Source organism: Erpetoichthys calabaricus, chromosome 5, assembly GCF_900747795.2.
Source record: "Erpetoichthys calabaricus chromosome 5, fErpCal1.3, whole genome shotgun sequence".
NCBI lineage: Eukaryota > Metazoa > Chordata > Cladistia > Polypteriformes > Polypteridae > Erpetoichthys > Erpetoichthys calabaricus.
The window spans coordinates 250,949,042-250,967,405 of record NC_041398.2 but is presented as its reverse complement, the minus strand read 5'-3'; the positions used below and the strand labels follow the sequence as shown (position 1 = coordinate 250,967,405).

Sequence of the window (18,364 nt, the reverse complement as noted above, 5' to 3'; positions counted from 1 at the left end):
GTAGTTAAAAGCATTGCACTTGTCATTCCAACAGATGGCGCACCACAAACATTCACACTGCTTTTACGAATCCCCTACCAAATGACATATAACAGAGAGACAGCCCCAGACGGACGCCCAGACAGACACGTGTTTTTTTATTAAGGCAGACGGCTGTCACGAGCGCCACACAAGCAGATCACATTCTACTGTTGAGTGTTGTCACCAACGCTTTAGATGTCTTATTAAGGCCAAACAAAGAGCTGAAGGTCTTATAAGACATCAGCCAGCGACTAATGGAGACACAGCAGGTAGCCCTCCATTGTAAAGTGGCAGCGATGCTCTATAAGCCCCTTAAAGACCCCACAATGTGCTTCTCATGGGCGCAGTAAGTTCCTAATTAACTTAATTTGATTAAACAGCAATAAAGGCAAACAACAATAATGAGGGTCCGCCTGTATGTCCTGCACAGGGGGTCACATTGGCACTCAGCGAGTTTAGTGAGGCCGTCCGTCAGACATGCAGGGAAGATGCCACTCCTTCGACCACCCACTCAACCCAAGTCAGGGGCTCAGCGGGGTAGGACCTAGCATGGCAGCACTGGGCACAAGGCGGGAACAAACCCTGGATGGAGTGCCAAGGCCAATTTGGAATATGCAGGTCACTTAACCTGTGTGACTTTGGTGATGTGGGAGGAAACCCATGTGGACATGAGGAGAACATGCAGACTCTACATGGATGGTGACTGGTGCAAGACTTAAAGCCACCGTGCCACCATTTTAAGATAAGCCGCCTTCTACCCCCCACGCCAGCTAGCTGGTCTTCCTTTACCACACTGTCTTACGGTTGGGTTTGTAGTGCGCCACCTACTGGCTGGGTGTGTAGCATAACCAGAAATGAATTTCATGGGGGCAAAGAGAAAGTGCAAGAAACATAATTAGGCTAATGAGCAATCAGCAGGATCTGACATAAATTAGATTTGAGGAGAGTGGGGGGTTTAAATCCTGGGGGTACACCCGACAGCACAATGGGGTGTGTGTCTGTGTGTCGGGGGGGGGGGGGGGGTAATTGGGTTGTTATGACAAATTGCAGCCCCCTTTTGATTCTTCTTCCTTGACCTCAAAGTGTTGTTGAGTTGAACTGGCGCCCCCTCCTGGCTGGTCTAATTCACTCCATAGTGGTGCTGGGTTTTTGGGATGAATCGTTGCCCCCCCCCCCCCCTTTCTGGCTGAGCTTCCTTGATGCTGTAGTATTATGGGTGGGCTCATTGGTTTGAGCTGGCGCCCCCTCCTGGCTGTGATTGGTTTGTTTGTGTGAATTGCTGCCCCCTAATGGATGGGCTGCCAGGGGTGTAGCTAGGGATTAATTTTGGGGAATGAGAAAGTACATAACTTACAATTAATTATAATTACTCATATAAACCAATTAAATAAATACATTAAGGGTTACATTATTTTTATTTTATTTTATTAATGAATGAATTCATGGTAATTAATAATAAATAATGTTCAATTAGTTGAAAGTGTCATAAAATGTACTTTCAGGGGGCTTCAAACCCCAAATCTCCCCCTGGCTACGCCCCCACGCTTGACAGCATGGTGGTGTGGGTGGGTTTTTTGGGAAGAACTGGCGTCCCCTCCTGGCCAAGCTCCCTGGATGAGCGCCCTGTAGTGTTGTGGGTGGGTTTGCTTTTTAAAGTCATGCCATGGGTGGGCTCTCATGGGGCGCCAACACATCATTTCGCTGTTCAGGTTTGATTGGGGTGAAGATTTCTTGACGCTCTGCAGCTTCATTGACCTGCCTGTGGACTCTTCATCGCAGTGGTGTGTCCGTTGTTTGGATTTCCTGTTCATAGAGCTGCTATTCATTATCATCATCATCATCATCATCATCAGTTTCATGGCTGTCATATTCCCCAGGTTCAGCCCCTTCTTCTGAGTCTTCTTCATTGTTTCTACTCTCATCTTCCTCATCTGCTCCAGCATCGCTATCTTCATCATTCTGAATGCCATTATCCTCTTCGTTTTCATTTGCCTCTCCTTCCTCTTCTTCATTCTCTCCATTGTCATCCTCTTCTTCTACGCCGTTTTGCTCCTGTTCTTCTCCATTGTTATTCTCCTCACCACCATTGTCCACCTCTCCTTCCTCCTCTGCATTTTCACCGCCATCTTCTTCTTCTGCATTGTTCCCATTTTCTTCCTCGTTGTTCACATTGTCATAATCACCGTCTCCCACATTGTCCTCTTCTCCCATCTCCTGCTCGTTGTTGCCAGCATCATAGTCCCCTTCCACTTCATTGTCCGCCTCTTCCTCTTCATTCTCCTCATCTCCTGCTCCACCATCACCTTCCTCACTGTCTTCTTCTTCATCACTGTCATCTTCCCCCTCATTGTCTCCCGTTTCATCTTCAACCTCTTCCTCATTATTTTCTTCAATGCCCCCCTCTTGATCTTCTTCATTATCATTATCATTGCCGGCTTCATAATCTCCTCCATTGTCTTCAGATTCTTCATTGTTACCATTGTCTTCATTATTGTCTGTAGTGTCTAATTCTTCTTCATTGTCTCCTCCTTCTTCAGCCCCTTCTTCCCCTTCAGGTCCTCCCTCCTCTTCCTCGTGATCTTCATACCCTCCAGTCTCAGTGTCATAGCCTACAGTGACCCCCTCTTCATTATCAACATCTCCACCATTGCCCTCTGCATTTCCATCTCCATTGGTGGCGTCATTGTCATCTGTGTTGGTGTCTCCATTGTCACCTTCACGCTCAGTGCCCTGTTGAGAAAAAACAAAAAACAAAAAAACAAAAGCAATTTAAATGTCAAAAAACTGAACAAACCTAAGAGGGCTGGGGAGCTGGGCAGGGAGTGGCAGGCTGGTGATCACCTTAGGGTTATAAGGCGTGCCAACACTCAGGGGCATGAGGATAGATAGGAGCTCATGGATGAGCATAAAGCATGATGGGAAACAGGAAACAATAAAGGCACAACATTTAAACAACAATAGATAGATAGATAGATAGATAGATAGATAGATAGATAGATAGATAGATAGATAGATAGATAGATAGATAGATAGATAGATAGATAGATAGATAGATAGTGTGAAGGACAGCCAGGTCCCATGCCCAGCAGGGACGCCCCTACTGCATCTGTTCTGGGGGAGCTACCATGGACAGCTCAATACCTCCCCCGGGACGCTTGGTGGCAGCCTCCCTGGCAGACGATGATTCCCCAACCGGGTGCATGGCTCCATGGGAGATGGAGTCCTCCACAGCCTGGTTGGGGGCTCGGATGGCCACCAGGGGGAGCTGCATGGACTTTGCAGCCCGGCTGGTCAGTTCCGCAGCCCCACCCGGAAACACAATTAGGCCCAGGTAATCAAGCACCTGGATTACCTCCGGGTGGGGTATAAAAAAGGCCAGCCACCATCACTCGAGAGCCAGAGTCGGGAGGAGGAGGACTAAGCCTGAGGAGGAGTGGTGGTGCCTGAAGGAGTATTTGTGAATGTTTTGGGACTGTGTTGGGCCTGTGGGACACGGGGAAGGCGTGCCCCACGGCTGAAGAGAAATAAAAAAGTGTTTATTGAAGTAAGTGCCTCTGTCTCAGTCTGTGCCGGGTCGGGTGCTATATAGCGCTTTTCACAATAGATAGATAGACAGAGAGAGTGAAAGACACTATATAATAGATAGATAGATAGATGATGAAGAAGTTATACTGTATACACTTGAAGAATATGTTTGAATGTGTTTATCTGTATTTATTATGAAGCCCAGGTACATTCAGCCACCTTAACCCTCGACACAGACTGGCAGGGCGCAGGTTCAACACAACACCCAGGTTTATATCGTCCTCTTCCTCCTGACTATGGCCATCGAACGGTGGGGAGTTGCCCCTTTTTTTAGGGCCCCCAGAAGGACTACTGGTGCCCAATGAGCTCTTCCCGGTCACATTTCCAGGTGTGGTGGAAGTGTGACCAAATAAGGCCCTGACAATGTCCAAGTGCCCCCTGGCGGTGGCCATGGGTTCCATACAAGGTTGAACTCCCATGCTCTTGACCCACTGGAAACCAAGGGGACTGCCCTCTGTCAACCCGGGGGGAACTGTCCTGCAAACGCTGTCTCTCCCGGTCCTTCCACACTTTGGGCGTCCTGGTCATGTAAGGATTTCGGCCGCCCACCTTAATATCTTTAGATATATAAGCCAGTTTCATATATACTGTATACATGGTCTTATATTGCTATACACTCAGTATATATTGCTGTATATAAGTGTCAGTATATTTTGAGATTCATGCCCAGCTGACAACACGTTGCCGATTGCCAGTGCTCCTCCTCATCCTCGATGTCCCACATGTAAGTGACAAACAGCAAATTATGGACGTGTGTGGGCTGAGGAGCCCATAAAATAGCTGCGGCCATCCTGTGTGTGCAGGCCGGAGTTTCCGTGATTCCTTTATTTTCCGTGACAGAGCTGCACTTAGTGTTGGGCGTAATGATCTCCATTTGCACTTCCTGGCCGCCCTTCCTATGGCTTCTGCTTCTGTTTCTTCTTCTTCACTGCCAATGTGAATGTTGCAGGGACTCTTGGTCTGGAGTGACTCTCCTGATTATTTAAATAGGAATACAGAAGGACTACTTCCTCATGAGAGTCTCTGTTGCCCTGTCCAGCTCATGTCATTTCAATCATCCATCCATCCATCTGTTTGACCTTCCATTTTCTTGTCCACTTACTCAGATCCGATGTGGAGGCCATCTAAAGTTTATCTGTGGATGTGTCATCTACAGAATTATGTGTACGTCGTCTGTGAAATTTATATTTCCATCAATTGAATAAGTTGGTTTTCTTATAATTGTAATGAGCTTTGAGAACCTGACTGAAAACATCCAGGGTGGCACTGCCACCTCACAGGCTCAGCCTGACCTGGCCATTGTCCAGGTGGAGTCTTCATGTTCTCCCAGTGGCTCTGTGGGTTTTTCTTCAGGTATTCCGGTTTTGTTCCACATCCCCACTGAGAGGCACGTCAGGTCGGTTGGCCGTTTGTGAGAAGGCCTTGCCACGTCCTGGCATCCCGTCCACAGTTTTTTCTTTGCCAGGATGGGCTCCTGCACCAGATGGTGCCTCTTAGAATGTGTTGTGATGTCTTATTGATTATCACAGACTCTGATATGGTGAAGTACCCAACTAATGAGCAGTAGAAGGCTTTAAGATGACGGACCACTCTGTTACACTTCTTACTTGTTTGGGTGCCCTTTGTGCTGGCACTCCAGAAGGTGCTGCATATTCAACAATGGACCAGCAGAATAGAGAGAATTGAGCAAACAAGGCAGGAACAGCTCGGGAGATGCCATTCAGTGTGGGCAGCTTTCATCCTGGTGTTCCAGACCTCCATTCCAAATCCTGAAAACTTTTATCCAAAAAGATATCAAGTCTAAGCTCAGTTTTGCTGTCACATTTAACTCTCATGGACTTGTAGTGGTGGTGTGTGTCACATAAGGGGATCAGGTGACACACGACAGGCCAGTCCTACCCTTAATTCAGGTCTGACACCCTCCATTAGGCCTCTCCCAGGGGCATAAACCCACTCACAAGGCAGGCTTCGGCCTGCACAAGGCCCACAAATAGGTCTGAGGCTCTTAAGATGTCAATAATAACCAGAAGGTCACGCAAAATGGAGAAGAGGGAAACGGTGGCACCAGAAATCCAAATGACTAAGCAAAGTATTTTATAAAGGCAGGACAGCAAAAGCAGAGCAGAGATAAAGCAAAAGGTAAACAAATCCAGAGAACATCCAAAGACGGGACCTCATCCAGAAACCAGGGTTCAAAAACCAGAAAATCCAGATGAGTGCAAAAGACAATGAGGAACGTGAAGGAACCGCAATCAGCTCTGAAGCTGTTGGACCCTCCTCAGTGTAACAATTAACACGATCGATAAAAGTGGAGAAGGTCATAATGGGTGGACTGGCATCCCAGCTGGGATGGAGGATCAGTTACCTGGCCAGATGCTCCTCATATTGGACAGAGAACTTCAATAGATGGGCATCCCAGATGGAATGACTGAAGTTTCCATTTCCTGGTAGGACAATATTACAGAAGGGGGGGCAGGGGGGGGTGGTGACCAACTCCCAGAGCCACGTGTCCCCCCCCAGTACACCGGGTGGCAGTATTTCTCTGACACAAATCCCATCTACACCCCCGAAGCCCTGCACGAGAGACGGGCGCTAGGCGGCCACTAGGGGGTGCTTTTGGGAGGGGGCTCCCCAATCAGATGGAGGTCCCACCTGACCTGGAAGTGCTTTCTGACTACAGTGCTGACAAAGCAGAAGGGCTGCTGGATTTGGGTGAAGAGGAACCCCCCCCGTGTCACCCAGGTGAGTCAGGAATGGACTTTAGTGACACCTAGCAGGGGGGGTTTGGAGGAAGGAAGAAAAAGAATAAAGTTGGCATTGTGCTGGCTTGGGGGGTAAAAGCCTAATGTGAGGTCTTTAGTTAAATAAATACAGTGGGCATAGAAAAGCCCCCCCCCCTTTGAAATATTCCCATTGTTTTTCACTTTAGACCCTTTAATGTAAACACACACTGAGATTTCTTGCCAGCTTTACTTACTCAGTGCCACCTCTAACATCCAAGTGACAGACGTCACAGCTACAGTTCAGAAGAATTATAAAAAAATCAAAAACAAGAAATCCTGAGATGAATAAAGGACCCCCCCCCCCAATGTCCATGTCATTTTGTTGACCCCTCTAGTCTTTTAATGACAGCATTGAGTCTGGTGATTCTTGTCTATCAGCTTGGCACACCTAGATTGAGCCCACTCAGTATTTGCCCCCCACTCTTCTTTACAGTTTAACTGTTCGAGTTCGGTCACATTAGATGGTGAGCCTTGGTGGTCTGCTATCTTCAGATCAGATTTTCACTGTGATTTAGCTTTGGACTCTGACTGACCACACCAGGACATTCACTTTTTTCTCCTTCAGCCACTGGGTGGTCCATTTTGCTGTGTACTTCGGGTCGTTGGTGCGTTGAGAGGTGAACATTCTGCCCATCTTCACGTTTCTGGTAGAGGGTAGCAGGTTTTCCTCCATTATCTGATGGTATTTTGCCCCCTCCATTTCTCCTTCTACCCTAACGAGAGCCCCAGGCCCCCCATGACAGGAGGCTCTCCCCTCCATGCTTTACTGCAGGTATGGTGTGTTATGGATGGTGAGCTGCATTGGTGGACCGTTTGGTGTTGAAGCCAAATAGTTTGATTTTGGTCTCCTCTGACCATAAGACCTTTTTCCACTTGGCATCAGAATCTTCAAGGTGGCAAAGCTCAAGTGAGCCACAATGTGGCCTTTCTTGAGAAGTGCAACCCTCCTGAACAAGCCACAATGGTGGAGCACTTGTGAAATTGTTGTCACACACACACCATTAATGACCAGTCTGTGCCATCAAATCCTGTAACTCCTTCAAAGTGGTCATTGGCCTCTTGGTGGCCTCTCTTACTTTTCTCCTCGTTGCTCTTCCATCCAGTTTGGAGGGTCCTAGTCGTACCAAACACTTCTTTATGATGGACTTTACTGAGCTCCTTGGGATTGATAAAGCCTTTGAGATGTTTTGGTCTCCATCTCCTGCCTTATGTCCATCCACAACTCTGTCCCTTAGATCTTCTGAAAGTGGCCTGTCACCTGTAGTCAGTTGTGTGCTGTCAGTGGCACTGCCAAGGAAGGGAATGAATGAGACAGGAACAGCTTCACTAATCCCACTCATTACAACTGAGCACAGCCAGGAACCACAATGGGCATGGTGGGTGGGCACTGACACCTGATGGAGTTTGGGGGGGGGGGGTCCTTTATTCGTCTGAGGATTTCTTGTTTTTGATCTTTTTTAATTCTTCTGAACTGTAGTTGTGATGTCTGTCACTTGGATGTTAGAGGTGGCATTGAGTAAGTAAAGCTGGAAAGAAATCTTAGTGTGTGTTTACATTGAAGGGGCTGTAAAGCAAACACAATAGGAATATTTCAAAGGGGGGGGGGGTCTTTTCTAAGCCCACTGTAAATGTTTTATATATTTCAACTTGGGCCTTGTGTGGTCTGATTGTGTCTGCTCGACCCCTGCAGGTCATCTTTACATATGAAGGTCCCAAGGTGCCAAGCTGACAGTCGCGATATCCTGCCGACTACGCCACATAAACATTCCTTTATTTCCTTCACAATGTATTTTGGTTTATTTTATGTTTTATTTTTTGTATATTGAATTGGTTTTTGGGAATTGTTTATCATTTGGATTGATTTTGACCAAATTTTATTTTGTTCAAGCGAACATAACTAAAGAAAATGGAACTTTACAAATCAAAATAGCAGGCATGAAAGTGAACGTAAGATTAAAAACGAATGAAGGATCTAGAGTCTCCATCAACAGAAGGCATCTCAGAATGTCAACAATGTAACAAAGAAATGAAGTCCTTCAGTTGTCACAACTAGCAATGCCAGGCGCAGGGAGAGTTAAGAGAGTGCCATCGGTGGCACGAGGAGACGCGAGGGGGTCGCCTTTCTTACCTCGTCAGATTCCTCGGAGCTGCTGGAGTCGCTCTGAAAAAAAAAAACAAAATGAACTTCAGCCAAAGACTAAAAGACGAGACTAACATGAAAGCACTCGCCGCTGGGACATTTCCTCGTATCTGCTCCCTGTGAAAAAGGCGCTATATAGGCGCCTGACCCAATGCAGATTCACATGGAGGCACGTTTAAAATTAACAAACTATTTATTTTTGTCTTCCCCATGTCCCCCAGGCAGTAATAGGTCCCCAAGCACCAACACCAAGTAAAACACACAAATATGCCCACTTTCTCTCTCTGGCACCACCACTCCTCCCTGGCAACCTCGAGTGGTGGCTGCTGGCCCCTTTTCTAGCTGACCCGGAAGTCCTCCAGGTGCTTGATTGCCGTGATTCAGCTGCACCTCCAGGTGTGGTGAATATGCTGCCCAGACTGGCTCAGGAGTCCCAAACACAGCACCCCCTGGCAGCGCCTGCAGGACCCAACAGGGCTGCACCCAACTCCAATTCCTATGGAGCCCTCCGGGAAACCGAGGCACCGCCTCAACCCAGGGGGGTGGCCATCTAGCGTCCAGGGGGAGGTATTGCACCGTCCAGGGCTGCTTCCCCAGCATACAGAGTGCAGGGGCATCCTGGGTGGGCATGGACTCTGGCCGCCTGCCACTCCCCCCCCCCCCCCCCCCCCCCGAGTGGCACTTCTCAATGAGCTTGTCAAGCGGTGACTCATCTCAAATGATTTGGTCTTTCAAGATGGATATAAAGTGACTTTGACTTGTGGAGGTTTGTTTCTCTTTTATGTTCTTCAGAATCAAAAAGAAAAGCTACAAATAAATCCACTGGGATTCAGGGCTGTAATTCCACAGGGACGTCTCCACTCCCTGTTGTCATCACATGATGGCTGGCTAGAGCCACCAGCGCGTCACATGTCCTCATCTTGCTACGTGTCACCACCGCCTTCATCACGGTCAGACCCTCCTTGCCACCCTAAAGTGGTCCGTCCTATGTCTCGGGCAGATCGTACCCTATGTCCTGGCGTGGAGTGATGTCGAGGGTACACCAGGTGAGAATGGGGGGGGGGGGGGGGCCAAGGATGGGTGCTGGGTCCTCTCCTCTTCTCCTCACGAGACCCTATCACCCTGTTCCTGTTGCTGCTATGATGATGATGATGATGATGCTACATGTCTATATCTGTCATTCTCTCCAGAGGACCACATGGTATCACCTGGGATCTCTGCAGGTCTCACTGATACTGCAACCAGGATGAAGGAACGCCATCTCCTGGTCATCCTGGCATCTTGCTATCCCAGTTCATCTGTCTGTTTGGCACTCCGTTCCCATCCTGCTTGGCTCAAAATCACCTGCCAGGTCAGTACGCCACCTTGAGGTGGTGATTAATGACTTTCCGTCCTCTTATTATCCATCTTGCAGATGGACTCCATACAGCGAGATCAGACGAGATCAGACGAGATCTGACGGCTCAACCCCTGGCTCAGGATCTGCTCTTGAGCTCTCTGCTTCCAGGGGTACCAGTGGGTTTCATCAAACCACTGCTGATGACTCAATATATGACAGAGCAGGTGGGCATGTGCCCCTCCTCCTCACAGATCACTACACTGGCTCCACTTGAACTTCACATCGGTGATGCCCACCTACCAAGTAGTCGATAGGTCAGCAGCTTTGCACGTGGAGACACTGGTGAGGTCCCTGTCTCCTTCTCGACCACTCAAGTCAGCTGATGCCACCTCTACCCAGACTCTCTTCATGTGGAACGAGATGCCCACCGCCATGCTGAATGTGACCCTCTGTTTTGGTGGCATTCTGTCTTTCTGATATTAGTGGATTGTTTTTTTTTTGTAGTCTTAGAATCGCAATGCACTGGCATTTCATCCTGAGCCCTTCATTTGGGACGATCAATTCTGTGACGCTTGATGTTCCCAAGCAGTCCTGTTTACTTTGTATGTCACTTTGGAAAAATACAGTCGCTTAGCAAAAAAAAATGGAAACAATAAAAGCAGAAAGGTGCCAGCTGGTGGACACTTGTGATGGGCACTGTATGTCACCTAGCTGAGTGTAATCAGAAGCCATGACAGAAAACAGAGCAAAGATTGAAATCTGAAATCAGCTCACCTCCGACTCTTCTGATCCTCCTCCTCCATTCCCATCACTTTCAATGTTTGCCTATGAAGTAAAAATCAGAGAGACCTGTGAATGTCAGGCCACAGTCCCATAATACAAGAACACGGCGTTCAGACAAAGAGCTGCCACCATGTGCACCCTGACCACCCGCAGCGCTGCAGCCATCTGGGACTCCGTCTTATCTCCCAAACTCAGACTCACATCATTACACGTAAGCTCAGGCCGGCTTGGCAGAGCACAAAAGTACGAATATCCAGAAAATGACCTGCAAGAATCGCGCTGTGTGTTTGAGTTTGGGGACGAACCAAAGATGGCTGAAGGCCAGAACACGATATTCAAAACTCGACATCCAAATGACAAGAAAAGCCAAAGGAGAGGCAAGCGGGGACTGCTAATTCATCAGAACTCAGCGTCTGATACCACGACGGCGGAACTCAAGAAAAGACATCAAAGCAGCAAGTCGACCAAAGGTATAAAACTCAAAAGGGAGAGGAGAGCTGGGAAAACCCCTGGCCCATTGAACAGGTGAGTTTTGAATAATTAGGTGCTATAGGGACACAAGGCATTATTATTAATATTATTATTAACAACAACAACAACAACAATAATAATAATAATAATAAAAACAACAACAATAATAAAAATAATAATAATAAATTATTATTAACAACAACACCAATCTTAATAATAATAATAACAACAATATTAATAATAATTCTGATAAATTATTAACAACAACAACACCGATCTTAATAAAAACAACAACAATAATAAAAATAATAATAATAAATTATTAACAACAACAACACCAATCTTAATAATAATAATAATAATAACAACAATAGTAATAATAATGATAAACTATTAACAATAATATAGGCGCTTTCTGGAATAGCCAGCCCTGTGACCCTGATCAGGGTTAAGCAGGCTTAGAAAATAAGGTGGTATGGTATCTACTTAAGGAAAGAAAGAAAGAAAGAAAGAAAGAAAGAAAGAAAGAAAGAAAGAAAGAAAGAAAGAAAGAAAGAAAGAAAGAAAGAAAGAAAGCTTAAACTAGAGGGAAAACCCAAGCAAATCCATCTGCCCAGGAGCCTGATGTGCTTGGCATTCAGTTCAGTGCCTACTCGTCTGGCATAGGCGGGCACCATTGTCAGCTGTGCTTTGCCACACTTCACACTGAAGACCCCTAAATGTCAGAGGAGAGGGTCATCTCACCTGGCGTTCTTCAGAACTGTCAGACTGAATTGTCCACCGTCTGTGTGCCTGAAATAAAAAACAAACAAGAAAAGGCCATTATCACTTTCTATAGCGCCTTAACACCATGAAAGCCATGCCAAGGAGTTGCATAAGAATTGGGCCAATCAGCATTGTGCAGTGCCAGTGGCATAACCCTTAGCACCCCCCCAAATCCCCCCTTATTTAAAAAATGTCCATCCATCCATCCATTTTCCTACCCGCTGAATCCGAACACAGGGTCATGGGGGTCTGCTGGAGCCAATCCCAGCCAACACAGGGCACAAGGCAGGAACCAATCCTGGGCAGGGTGCCAACCCACCGCAGGACACACACAAACACACCAAGCACACACTAGGGCCAATTTAGAATCGCCAATCCACCTAACCTGCATGTCTTTGGACTGTGGGAGGAAACCCACGCAGACACGGGGAGAACATGCAAACTCCACGCAGGGAGGACCCGGGAAGTGAACCCAGGTCTCCTAACTGCGAGGCAGCAGCGCTACCACTGCGCTATTTAAAAAATGTATTAAAAATAAATGAAAGGTGATCGCTAAGCAATCCTTAAAGCTTTAGTGTAATCATTTCAGATCCGGGCTCCTTGATTGCACCCTTAGAATAAAATCTTTTCAGAAACGCCACAAGTTTTTCTTTACGACGTTTGTTGTTTTCTTGTGAAGTTTTGCTCTTTTCTGTTCTTTTTGTTTTAATCCTTTTTCTCGTTTTGTTTCTTATTGGCTGCCACCATTTTTGAGATTTGCTTGTCAAGACGCTGAGGTGCTGCTGCTCACCTGAAAGGTCCTCAATGAAGACTCCATGATTGCTCTTCTTGGAACTCCAGACGTCACCGGTAGCCAGGACTGTTTCTCGTTTCTTCAGTTTGGAGTGGAGTGACGTCGGTGGCACATCACACGACTACCAACCCGAGGAAATGTCAAACCTTGAGGACCGCTGTTGACGATCTTGTCACCTGAGATTACGTAACTGAAGATCGCAGGGCGTAACAAACTCGACTTCCATGTTTTCTGAAGTTCACCCCTTTGTCTGACACCCAGGACGGTGACGCCGCACAAAAACGTTGACAAGTTCAGCCTTGTGGCTCGGGTGACAGTTCTTGGGAGTCACAACATGTGACATCATCAGCGTGACGAGGTTTGTGAAGACGGATCAAACCCTTTGACAATGACTTGTGATGTCCCATCTTTTCTAAATCCCATTTGAGTCTCTTTGGGACGTTGAGTCCACTTCTTTTATTCGTTTTTCATTTGCCGTACTTAAAGGCGCTGAAATATTTTGGCATCTTCCCGTGATGCCATTTGAATTCTGTAGGTGTTGCCCGTTTATCTTGATTACCGCCCAGGGTTACCTGACGCACGACATCACAGGTCACTCACAGTACTCAGGTCGTCCGAGATGGTGGATCACGAGTGCATCTAAAGGTGACGTCATGTTCATCGACTTTTTGGTATTGACTTTGGCTTGATGATTATGACATGTCTGCTGTGGGGGGAAACTGAGACTTGGGGGGTCACAGAGTCATTTAGCGGTGATATTGTCACTGGGCAACTTGATCAAGTGTATCAGGACTCCAGAATAAGGTGAAGAGAACAACGAAAGACAAGAGGGTCCTGGGTGGGGGGCTCAAGACGTTGGGGTGACCATCAAGTAGGACGTCACACACAAACACAGGAAGTCGACAAGCGTTGGAAGGACTGAGACTGAAGTGGAATGAGACTTTTACTTTGGGGAGGCAGGAGCCAATCAGAATGAGTGAAGGTTAGTGAGCCAATCAGAGTAAGGCATTACGTCAGCCCTGCTATGTAAGCTCAGATATCTATCAATGTGGCTCTCAGCTGTCACTCAGGCTGCTGTGATGACTCATGATGGACGGGCTTCCTCCTGCCTGGCTCTTTGGGTTGACTATTAATGGACACACATACACTGGACAGGATTTAAGGTGACGACTTCTTCCACACTCTCTCCTGGTCCTTTCTGCTTCTCTCTCTGTGGTGTAATCTTCTTCATCTTCTCGACGCAGCACGTCTTGCTCTGAACTTTCTGGTCTTCTGGCCTTTGTCATATTTAGTGCGTCTTCCAGCCTGTGAGCCACACTCCATTCTTGTTGGTCTTCACCTCCTTCTCCTCTCATTTGCCATTTGGCCTGCTAATGTTTGGCAGAGCAGCCATTTGGTGTGCGACCTGAACGCTTACGGCACAGGAGACCCTGGAGTTGGTTCAGCCACACGGGCGCCCATGGATGTTAGTGAAAGGACTGAACTCCAGGGGCGGCTATAAGGGGCTTGTGAAAGCACACTGCAGGTGACCCTCAGGGGCGGGTTGGTGAACTTCCTAACGTAATAACAATTTTAAAAACTAGCAAAGTACAGAAGAAGAAAGTGCAGTTTAAAGTCAAAGTCAGCACTTCGTGAAGGTCGTCCCGTGTGTCTTTAAAACATGGCTGTCAAAGGTCAGCGTGCCTGCTGTGTGGCGCCATCTTATGTTGAAAAGGGGAAACTGGACAAGCATTTGAAGGAAATGAGGTGCTGTGATTGGTCCGTTTAGTCATTATTTAAATAATAATAAGACATTTTACTTATATAGTGCCTTTATTGTCCTTTTAAACCTCTCCAGAGGGGTGTTTGTAGCCCAGGTTTTTAATTTTGATTGATTGTGTTATTCTTGCTAGGAATATTGATTTTTGAAGCATCTTGGGTGCCATTTTTGCTTAAAAAGGGAGTCGCCATGTTTGTCCAACCGTTGCTAGGTAGTTTTGGGCCTTGTTAGGGGCGGAGTCACACAGGTCACCACCCCAGTGTTAAGCACCAGAGCACTTCCTTGTCCGAGTGTGCGGATTTCAAAGTCCCAATTTGTACGCTGGCTTTGCCTCCTTCATTCTCTCCCATTACAATTTCTGGTTTTGATCTGAAGTTCTGATTCACAACTTGGTCATTTCGCTAACGATTTGGTGATATCCAAGATTTGACTTTTAATGTACGTCTGCTAATCATGAGGGAGCTGCAGGGTCAGTGAGCCCCCTGTGAATGAGCCTCACGCTGCTCTTCTAACAACACCGCAACTACAAAATAACAGCAGCATCAGGTAAAGAGAGCGGAGATACTCACTGGAAACGCCAACGTCGCTGCCAAGAAGCACAGCAAGAGGAGCCCAAGCTTCATTGTGCAGAAGGTTCTGGAAAAGGAAAGAAAAGGACAAGAAGATCACAAAATGTTCTCAGACATCAAAAAGACGCCTCCACGTCTGTCTGTGAGCAGAGCAGGATCAGTCCATCATGTCGTAGTCTTCATGTCTGAGTCTCTGGTATCGAGAAGCTTTAATTAACTGGCAGTCATTGACGGTGATATTAGGAAGAGTCCGGAAAGATTAAGAAGACTACAAATAAAAAGAAACATATCTATCTATCAATTATATAGTGCCTTTCATATCCATCTATCTATTCATTTTAAGATTCTGCCGACTATACTAAAATTAATATCTATCTATCTAACTATCTTTCTATCTATCTATCTATCTATCTATCTATCTATCTATCTATCTATCTATCTATCTATCTATCTATCTATCTATCTATCTATCTATCTATCTATCTATCCTGCCGACTATACTAAAATTAATATCTATCTATCTATCTATCTATCTATCTATCTATCTATCTATCTATCTATCTATCTATCTATCTATCTATCTATCTATCTATGAGGTTGCTTGAAACATTTTAATCTCAATGTAAATAACTGATGGAGGTTTATGACTTAACTATCAGAATATTGGGTGGTCCTTCATGAAGAAATGCCAGTGGTTAGGATGTTCTCATTTTTGTTAGTCAGCCCTGCTGACGATGTCCCAGGTGGCCTCCATGTTCCTCCCTAATTCTGTGGCAGATACTCAGATCCCACGGGTTTGTTTTCCTTATAACTGTCCCAGAGTAAGACTTCAGTTTGTAGCTTTCATTGGAGCACAGGCGGGACCCCCGATTACCACCCACTGTTAAAGTGCGACATCAGCATAAAAAGTCAGAAAAAAATAAACCTAAGAGGACTCGAACTCCACGCTGTCCAACTTTAATAACCGGAACAACAAGAGACCTCCTGCGGCTTCGTAAACTTGAATTTTAAACGAGAGCACCGAAGTACCAAGCTCCCTACACTAACGGGCGGGGATCACGGGGGGCTGTTTGACAAATGGAACTCATCGTCTCAAGCGGACGGGCGGAGGACTTTTGGACGCTTTACAGGGGCACCGCCACGGAAATCCGACAGGGAGACGCCCGGTGAAGAAGATCGGAGGAACACGAGCGCAGAAATGGAAGGAGAACCGAATGAGTGGAACTCAGTTCGGGGCCTCGGGACTTTAAATCGATGAGATTGATCGGTTTGGAAATGGCCAGAAACGGGAAAAAGCAGAGAGGCACGGGATTTACACGCTAATTAAAAGAAGAGCCACGCGACCACCCGCTGATCCCATAGTCTGTCTGCTGTCTGTCTGGACGGTGGGAGGCTTGGAGACTCAGGCGGGAACAACGCGAAAAGGCAAATGAGCTGCTGAGGGGCTGACTGTAAAAATCAAAGATGGTGGCCTTTTGTTCATCATAAGGCGCTATATGATAACTTCGAGAATGATAAAACCTCACAGACTAAAAAATGAAGATTTAACGATACGAGCACACCGGCCAATACGCGGATCTGAAGGCTTCGACATCTACTCATATTATATATAAGTGCCGCTGACATCTGCTTATCTTATACGCTGTTACTCTGAATAGCACCTTCAATACCGAGACACTTGTTTACGTGCTTGTTGTGTTTAGTTACCTCACCCGCACAGCACGCATATTGTTATTTACATTGTTCTGTATATAGTGCCTTTCACATCTATCTACTGTACATATAAATTATATCGTGCCTTTCATAGCTCTTTATTATGTAGCAATTTTATGATCTTATGTTTATCAAATAGTGTCTGTCTTTGGCACTGTGACAGTCATTATCTGTATTATATAGTGCCTTTCACATCTATCTATCTATCTATCTATCTATCTATCTATCTATCTATCTATCTATCTATCTATCTATCTATCTATCTATCTATCTATCATATAGTGCCTTTCAAATTCTATTTGTTTATATAATGCTTTTCCTATCTATCAGTCTGTGAATTATATAGCGCCTTTCACTTCTATCTATCTATCTATCTATCTATCTATCTATCTATCTATCTATCTATCTATCTATCTATCTATCTATCGTGCCTTTCAAATCTATCTATCTATCTATCTATCTATCTATCTATCTATCTATCTATCTATCTATCTATCTATCTATCTATCTATCTATCTATCTATCTATCGTGCCTTTCAAATTCTATTTGTTTATATAATGCTTTTCCTATCTATCAGTCTGTATATTATATAGTGCCTTTCACATTTAGCCATCTACTATATAGCACCTTTCACCTTTATCTATCTATCTAATGCCTTTCATATCAATTATACAGCACCTTTTATTTCTATTTTTGTATTTATTATAGTCAATTAATGTTCTAACCCACTCAATCCAGACCATCGAGAAGCTTTAATTAACTGGCAGTCATTGACGGTGATATTAGGAAGAGTCCGGAAAGATTAAGAAAACTACAAATAAAAAGAAACATATCTATCTATCAATTATATAGTGCCTTTCATATCCATCTATGTATTCATTTTAAGATCCTGCCGACTATACTAAAATTAATATCTATCTATCTATCTATCTATCTATCTATCTATCTATCTATCTATCTATCTATCTATCTATCTATCTATCTATTCATTTTATGATCCTGCCGACCATACTAAAATTAATATCTATCTATCTATCTATCTATCTATCTATCTATCTATCTATCTATCTATCTATCTATCTATCTATCTATCTATCTATTATACAGTATAGCACCTTTATGTTACTCCCTTTGTCTCATCACACACAAGGCAGGACTCACGTTCTTTACTTCTCTATTGTCTTTGACCGTTTGCCTTTCTCCGTTGGTTCACCTGCAGTCTATCCTATATGGTGCCTTTCTTCTCTATCTTCTATAAAGCACAGAAATGTTCTCCTCATGTAGCGCCCCGCCTGCATCCCAAGCTCAGAGCTGTGACCCTTTCTCTCTCTCCCTTATGTGTTACTGAGCTCGGCCTGGTGGTCTTCATTCGAGGCTCTCATGTCCCGACTCTAAGCTGACCACAGAGGTGTGCGGCCCACTTGCTTCACATTTTCTTTCAGGTAGTGAGGATTCCGGCTCTTTTCCTTTTAATCGTGGAGGTGGTCTCGTGTCGGCCCCCCATACTGACTTCAGCGTGCAGTCCTTACCTTCAGGTCCTTGTTCGCTGTTCCCGGGGTGTTAAATGTTGAAGTTGTTGAGGTGATTTTGCCCAACTTCTGACCTCTCAGGTCTCATGTCTTCTCTCTTTTGATACTCAATT

At 45.6% G+C, this 18,364-nt stretch overlaps 1 protein-coding gene across 1 annotated transcript; it reads right to left on the bottom strand.

Moving 5' to 3' along the window:
• Positions 1–1,489: 1,489 nt before the first annotated feature.
• Positions 1,490–18,364, bottom strand: LOC114643089 (uncharacterized protein DDB_G0290685-like). Its single transcript, XM_051928628.1, has 6 exons — positions 18,252–18,364; positions 15,009–15,075; positions 11,867–11,914; positions 10,643–10,693; positions 8,518–8,550; positions 1,490–2,751 (listed from the first exon to the last, which is right to left on the bottom strand). The coding sequence occupies exons 2-6, from the start codon at positions 15,060–15,062 to the stop codon at positions 1,840–1,842; spliced, it is 1,098 nt and encodes a 365-aa protein (XP_051784588.1). The 5' UTR covers positions 15,063–15,075; positions 18,252–18,364; the 3' UTR covers positions 1,490–1,839.

What these genes read in the sequence shown, in the direction of transcription:
- LOC114643089 (XM_051928628.1), bottom strand. Translation starts at nt 15,062, where the DNA reads ATGAAGCTTGGGCTCCTCTTGCTGTGCTTCTTGGCAGCGACGTTGGCG. An exon ending in CAGCGACGTTGGCGTTTCCA is followed by an intron (nt 11,915 to 15,008) that starts GTGAGTATCTCC and finishes TTTTTATTTCAG; the next exon opens with GCACACAGACGGTGGACAAT. An exon ending in GAGGATCAGAAGAGTCGGAG is followed by an intron (nt 8,551 to 10,642) that starts GTGAGCTGATTT and finishes TTTTTTTTTCAG; the next exon opens with AGCGACTCCAGCAGCTCCGA.